The 7,754-nt window shown below is 41.1% G+C and overlaps 1 protein-coding gene across 2 annotated transcripts in view; it reads right to left on the reverse strand.

Annotated features, from left to right (window-relative positions):
- LOC147201194 (receptor-type tyrosine-protein phosphatase gamma-like) overlaps positions 1-6,024 on the reverse strand; it is a 104,119-nt gene extending 98,095 nt beyond the window's left edge. For both annotated transcript variants that reach the window (XM_086117717.1, XM_086117715.1), the window contains exon 1: positions 5,345-6,024. In XM_086117717.1, coding sequence (XP_085973843.1) covers positions 5,345-5,432 — 88 coding nt within the window. In that variant the 5' untranslated portion in view covers positions 5,433-6,024. The remainder of the gene's footprint in view (positions 1-5,344) is intronic.
- Between the last annotated feature and the right edge of the window lie 1,730 nt (positions 6,025-7,754).

Raw genomic sequence — 7,754 nt, forward strand, 5'->3', positions numbered from 1 at the left:
TGTCAGAGGTCCACTGAGGTATGCAATATGAAATAAGTCTGATGTGTTCACAGCTTGTAAGGCGACAAGTCAATAAAACGACAGGCTGCGGGCATGGACGCGGGGAACTTGGGAGCGTTGGGGGCCGTGAGGGTTGTGATTAAGACAGAAAGAAGCATTCTTCTGTTGCATCACTGCTACTGATATGGAGGATAATTGGTGCCACATACGAGTAGCAACAACATCAATCTGGGATAGAACTGCATTTAATGTTCTACCAATGCGATCAACAGTGAAGGATGACATTTGAGGATTTTAATTATACGGCTGAATAATAAATTGAGGGGGTCGCACTAATTTCAGGCTATTCCAGTTCACTACAAGTACAATCATTCACTTTGGTCCTCACCGTGTTGCGAGATGAAAACAGAATATGCGTGTTTAGCTCTCTGCTCTTGATTAAGTGGCATTGCAGGCAAACTGATGGATTATAAGGCAGTTCAAAAAAAAAAAAAAAAGACATTAAAAAAAAATTCTCGCCCAATCTTCACACTCGCAGAGCTTACTGTCCTATTTTTATGCGATAACCCTTTTTGTTTTGAATGATGTCGGACACCAGAAAGCTTTCGTGGAAGTCGCCATTCTTTAATGTTCGTTTGCTAAACCATAATAACATAAGAACAGTTGCACTAGTCCGAATTCCAACAATATCAAATGGAAAAATATATTGGACATCATGTGTGACTTCTGCTCAGAAAGCATCTAAAGTAAGAACTCAAGTTTTTTTGCTTCTTCTTTTGGATATCTTCATAAATTAAGGTGCAATGATTTATGATTATCAAAGTCATCGCTAATTATTATTGATAATCGATTAATCATTTAGATACCTTTTTTATATTAAAAGTTATCCAAATCCTTAAAACTTCAGTCTGGCAAACGTAATTGTCCTCCATGATAGCAGACAATGAGTGATTCTTGACATTTTACAGAACAAACCAGGAACTGAAATTTTTTTTTTTGCCCTGTTAATTTGAGATAATGTTCATTTTTTAAATAAAGGGATGAAAATGTAAAAAACATTTTATTTGATTTATCAATTTAATGGCAAAATCATCAAAAGATTAATCCATCCATCCATTTTCTACCACTTATCCGGGTTCGGGTCGTGAGGGCAGCAGCTTTCGCCGGGAAGCCCTGACTTCCCACTCCCCAACCACTTCTTCTAGCTCTTCCCGGGAGATCCCGAGGCGTTCCTAGGCCAGCTGGGTGACATAGTCTCTCCAGCATGTCCTGGGTCGTCCCTGCGGCCTCCTGCCAGTGGGACGTGCCCGGAACACCTCAGCAGGGAGGCGTTCAGGAGGCATCCTAATCAGATGCCCGAGCCACTTCATCTGGCTCCTCTCGATGTGGAGGAGAAGCGGCTCAACTCTGAACCCCTCCCGGATGACCGAGCTTCTCACCTTATCTCTAAGGGAGAGCCCGGACACCCTGCGGAGAAAACTCATTTCGGCCGCTTGTATCCGGGATCTTGTTCTCGACCCATAGCTCGTGACCATAGATGAGGGTTGGAATGTACTGTAGATCGACCGGTAAATTGAGAGCTTCGACCTTTGGCTCAGCTCCTTCTTTACCACGACAGACCGATACAAAGTCGGCAAAAGATTAATCAATTATTAAATTAAACATTAGTGGCAGGCAGCCCTAGTTCATACTGCAGGTCGTTTCGTATATACTTATTTATTTTATTTATTTTTGCGCAGCGTGACATTTATCTGATTTTTTTTCCTGTCAATGTTAACAGGATAATTCCTTTTTTTTTCTTTCTTTTTTTAAATCCGACCACGGTCTCTTTTGTATGTGGATATAAATCGGATATGCATGCGTTGCGACTGCTGTTTGGATGTTCAAGTCGCGCTCATCCAACCTCCACCCCATCAATAAGCGACAAATGTCGCAAGTGTTCAACAAAACAGACGGTGCGAAAAGCAGCGGCAGGCAAAGTAGCAGAAAACAGTCAGTGGTGAAAAGAAAATGCTGTAGAACTGATATCTACTTTGGGGAACTGGTCACCTCAAGCAGAAAATCCTTGACAACAGAATAAGAAGTAAAACTTGCAATATAGAGATATCCTAATGTCCATCACTTGTCAAAGTTCATTTTTTCATATCATGATGACAAATCAAGTAAAAGATTAAATGAATAAATTTAAATGGACTTCTTATGAATAAAGATTTTGTGGCGGTAACAGTTGGGTGCTTTCTAATAATAGCAACATCCTTGAGGTGGCCGAGGTCTGAAGTCACTTTGTCAGTGTGCTGGTTGCATTATTCATCCATTTATTTATTTATTTGGCAAGTCCTAACCAACTGTTTTCTCCGACAGTGCAGCCCATATGTACATGACCTGATTTAACGCCATCTCCCTCCTGTTGGACTTGCACTGGCTAAAAACAAATCAAATAAATGAGAGAAGAACCAATTTTCATCCAGACAAGAAAATAAAGCCAATTAAAAACAAAAACAAAAAAACTACATGAATGGATCCAGTGTGAACAGTAGCGGATAAAAATCAAAGAACAGTATGCAAGTTTTTTTTGTTGCTGTTTTTTTTTTGGGGGGGGGGGGGACCAACAACAGTGATCAGAGATGGTAAAGTTTGGGGAAAAATAAATGAGCGCACTTTAGGCCACACAGTGACAACACCAACAAATTATACTCTCTGAATTATGTTCCAACTGGAAAATGTTTGGCTGTTGGAATGCATCACTGCTACTTTTAACTTTCATTTTAATATGCGGATTCGACTATGGGAAAACAAATTTGTCAGTAATGACCGACAGCTACTCCCAGTTGGTTATCTTTTCGATTATTCTTGCTGATTTGATGGTTGTTGTCATTCAAGCATATGAAAAAAAACTGGTAAGGAACATCAGAGCAATTAAAAAAAAAAAAGAACATTTTCTAAAACTTGCAGATTTTTGACCTGTGGTGAAAACGATAGACAAGGCTGCCCATTATGATAACACAAAAGTTGTGCAAGAGTGGTCAAATGCTTCATAAAAGAAAACACAATCAAACAAATAATGAATTCATAAAAATGGATTCTAATAAAACACAAATGTCTAAAAGTTGTAGTTAAAATTTCATGTAACTCATGGACACAAAATTGTGAACAAAAACCTTTCTGGCACGGATGATGATTTGCCAGCGTGTCAATCTGCTGCAGTATAGCACCAACGACTGCCGATGTATTACTACTGAATGTCAGATTTTTTTTGTCTCAAGTATCGATGGCTGCCATCAGCAGCCTCCAGAAGAATGTGATACCTTTAAATAAGAACGGTAGCGTCCCGATACAATAGCTGGTGCATTAGTACTTGCCTATTCCAATGAATCACCTGGTTCAACCCATTGTTGTGACTCAAACTAAACAATAGAGGGACTATGTCAAAGAAATATGTCGATAAGAAACAAAGAAGACATCAAGGACACAGAAGAAAGTAGTCGTGTGGCCATTCAAGTACTGTAGATAATACATATTGACTAACATAAAATCTGTATGCCAAGATGAAAATCCAATGGATAGAAAAGAAACACAAGACTGCTTCTTGAGAATAACGCACCGACGGGCTCGTGCGTCGGAGAACACAGCTTGCTCCAAACACTAATGTGAATCGCTGGATACGTTGATCACCCAACACTTTGGACGCACATCTACAGCGAGTGGTAGAAATTGTACGTGTTTGCTTTTTATGTAGTACTGCAATTTATTTAATTATATCGCACAATTCTACACCCGAATTGTGTAGAACTGTGCACTTAATGCAGGGAACATATCGAAACAGACCTTTCACACTGTTCCTGAGTGGAAATTCAGCCTGCGTTGCCTGCATGGACGTCAAATGAGTGAACAGCTAAACCATTAGAGAGTGCACATTATCAAAAAGATCTGGATAAAATTTGTCAATAAAAAATATATATATATCGGCAAAAAGGCTACTGAACACTGTCAAAGAGGTGCCGATTTGGAACATCACCAAGGAATCGAACCTACGCTGGTTCCATGAACATCATCTGAATGAACCACTACATCGTTAGATTAAAAAAAAAATCTGCAAAAGAATTCCAATCCATTTTGAGTGACACTGTCAGAGAGCTATTTCTTCAATCCTGCAGACTACAAATACAGCGCATGCACTTCTTTGAATTTGATTGTTGCACAATTAAATGTAAGTTGAATATACTATAAAATAATACTGGGGCATTTTCACACATTTTCTTGTTAGTTGCATAAAGGAGACTACCCATCGATCAATTGTCTAAACCGCAAATGCCCCACGAGGGTCGTGGGCGTGCTGTAGCCGATCCCAGCTGTCTTCAGGCAGGGACACCCTGAACCGATTGCCAGCCACTCGCAAGGCACACATGGACGAACAACCATTCACGCTCACTTAGAGTGTTCCATTAACCTGCCATTCATGTTTTTGGAACATAGGAGGAGACCGGAGTACCTGAAGAAAATCCACGCATGCACGGGGGACAAAATGCAAGCTCCACACAGGAAGGCCGAAGCTGGAATCAAACGGTGTACCTCTGCACTGTGAAGTGGACGTGCTAACCAGTCAACTATCGCGCCACCTTCAAGGGAACTAGATTTCTCTATTTTTTTAAATCAATGCCGTCAGAGAACTCTGAACCCAACAATGGTTAATTTTGTGTCACACTGCAATACGAGATTTGTCATGCTGTCTTTTTGTAACACGGATTCAGCTCCCAGGTGTACCTAATAAATTGTCCGGTGGATGTAAAATGAGTCACAGTCCTATACTCGCTGTCTAGCATACCAAGGGGCCAAGTGTCGCCATCATCATAACAAGTAGACATACACGCACACACAGATACACAAACACGTTTAAGACAATTTGATTCAAACTTTGGCACCGATTAAAAAGAAAGACGACATAAAAGTGGTAACTGGAATACAATGGTATGCTTCGCAACCCTACCAACAATTTGACAAGCTGCGAGATGACAAAAAGCGGCAAAAGAGCGTTTTAAAAAGTTAAATTAAAAAGGAAAGTGTTGATTTTATGACGTTAATGTGACGGATATTTTGCGCCACAGTGCGGCTGGATGATGATGAACGTGCACACTAATAAGCAAGCGAGCTTCAGGACGTGTTGTGTTGAGCGTCGCCTTTTTCAACGCGTTTTATGTCGACATTACAAGAGTCGATATGTTTACAAGAAAAAAACACAGAAACACACATTCAAGAATGAGAGTAATTCAAATACGCAGCTATGTAGAGTCGGGATTGGTAACATGAAAGCTAGCTTGTGTGCCGCAAAGTAAGCGCCGCTACTTACCAGGATGACAGTCGCCGTGTTCGGGCAATGTTAGAAGAAGCATTACGGATAAAATCCACCAGCAATTCGGTTCCCGTCTCCTCTGCATGTTAGACTACTCATGGAGAGCAACCAGGAGGCAATGAGTGACAAAGTTTCTGTGTGGTTTTTTTTTCAGTCTTTTAGCTTGTTATACGAAAAGAGGGAGGGTTGACAATCCCACGCGTGCGAGTGAAGCCTTTCCCCCCCCCACACCAAAAAATGAAGTTGATGCCGCGGCCACGCACGCATCAAAAAAGAAAATGTCTTGTATTCCCCCGTTACAAAATAGTCTGCGTTGATCCAAGTTGGGGCTCCTTGGGCATCGAGGAATAACACGCCACGGCTGTGTGAAAACACTTCCAAGCGGGGCTTTTATGACTCCACGACGGGCTTCCGCGGAGCCACATTCCCGGATAGTGGAAAGGGGTCAGGCGGCGATCAATGGCTGTCCTTAACTACACACGAAAGGGTGGGAGGAAAAGTGGTCCGATAATATCGATTGAAAGTAACGATCGGATCACTCGGCGTTTATCCGTGATTGCGAGCGACACGCAATGCGAAGAAAAACTGCTGCTGGAATTGTCCCATTCTTCCATCCAGGAAGTGGCCTAGCGGTCATGAATGCATGCACGGATATCAGGCGGCTGCTGGTCCCATCCTGGCGGACAGGCTGCCTGCGCGCGGGGCGGAGGAACGACGGGGAGGCGGTGCTCGGATTTGTTGAATGCAAAAAAAAAAAAAGAAACGCTTTTGAGCTGAGACGCTGGTCTGTTCCTGAGAGCAGTGGCGTCCCGAGCTTGATGGGCGCCCTGTCCCTTTTGCGCCCTCCACGCCACCAACTCGCACTGATGAAAAACAGTGGACCCCTAAATTTTCTTTAAACATTGATATACAAAGTCAGTGATGGTGTACTGCAGGTACACTCGCCGGACTTGCCTGCGGGCAGCGTGGGATGGGTTCCCACTCAGTGACGGTGTGGTTGTGAATGTTTGTTTGTCTCTATTTGTGCCCTGCGACTGACTGGCGACCAGTTCAGGGTGTAGTCGGCCTTCTGCCTGAGGTCAACGGTGATAGGCTCCAGCAACTACCCACGACCTTGTTTAGGATAAGCGGTGTTGAAAATGGATGGATGGATGGATAAATGTACAAGAAAAGCAAACAATAACACTGGCCAATAGCAAATTTTAATCCGATTTGGCTTTGTGCTTTGCTAAATGTATTTTTGACACCAATTTGAAAAAGTCTTTACCCTTTTATTATAACACATTGGGATTTAGAGATATTTTCAAACACCCAAACACCATTGCTTCTACAAAAGGGAAATCCATTAACAAATGCCCAATACAAATGGCAATCATTGACATGGTATTACATTGCAAACTGTTTTAGGTAGCAATTTGTTTTTATTTTGAGGCGAGGGTCCCCAATGCATCATTTCAGTGTTCATATCATGTAGCAGTGTTTTTCTGTCTCTTTTTAATGTTGAATCAAATGGGATGGGATGAAATGGAATGGGAGGCTGTAGCCTTAAACCCTGTGGCGTTTTGTTTGTTAGTTTTTTTTTTGTAATGAAAAACAGCAATCAGGCTTTATATAATGAAACTACTACTACTATTTTTTTATTATTCAAAATCATCGACCAAACCCACAGACAACACACATTTGTGATTCATACTGAAACTATCAAAAACGTTTAACTACAGTATCTAACAGACTGATGAACATAAAGCCGATTATCTTTTTTACTGCCATGTGACAACTTTGTCACTTGTTGCTGGGCAGAATTTGGGGGAAACTAATGATATGGTGTAAGGATATGTTGTTTTACATTTGATTCTTTTATATTTATGGTTTGATCATTTTCACTCTTACGTGTAGAGGTGCAGCAATAAATTGATTAATTGATAACTAATTGATTATCAAATTGTTGATTAATTGTTTAGACACATTGTGCCACTAAATATTGTTAATATCCTCAGAATTTCAGCCTCTCAGCAGTGAACATTGTCAGACTTCTGTAGGGCTCCATGAAAGAAGACCGATTATCTTTGCGAAATATTGTAATCAAAATAAACACATTTGAAAAATGTTTGCCTTTACTTTGGAAAACAATGATCAACATTTTTGCCCATTTTCTGAGTCATAATCAATTTATGTTTGTGCATTTGTTTTACAGTGTCAATTTAAAATGATGTCCTCTTTTTGTATAAAGAGATGGATTTGTTTATTTATTACATTATCCTACAGGCAGATTTCACAGGGCTCAATCAGAATGGCATCTTGTAGCCATTTTCCGATAACAAATGCATGCCACGCCCACACCCCCGGTGGAATTTCTAAGGAGTGAGACGCAGTCCGAATGCTACAGATCAAATAGTGGTCGTCCATC

The sequence above is a fragment of the Hippocampus guttulatus genome, chromosome 8, assembly GCF_054856545.1.
Source record: "Hippocampus guttulatus isolate MCC_2025c chromosome 8, RoL_Hgut_1.0, whole genome shotgun sequence".
Lineage (NCBI taxonomy): Eukaryota > Metazoa > Chordata > Actinopteri > Syngnathiformes > Syngnathidae > Hippocampus > Hippocampus guttulatus.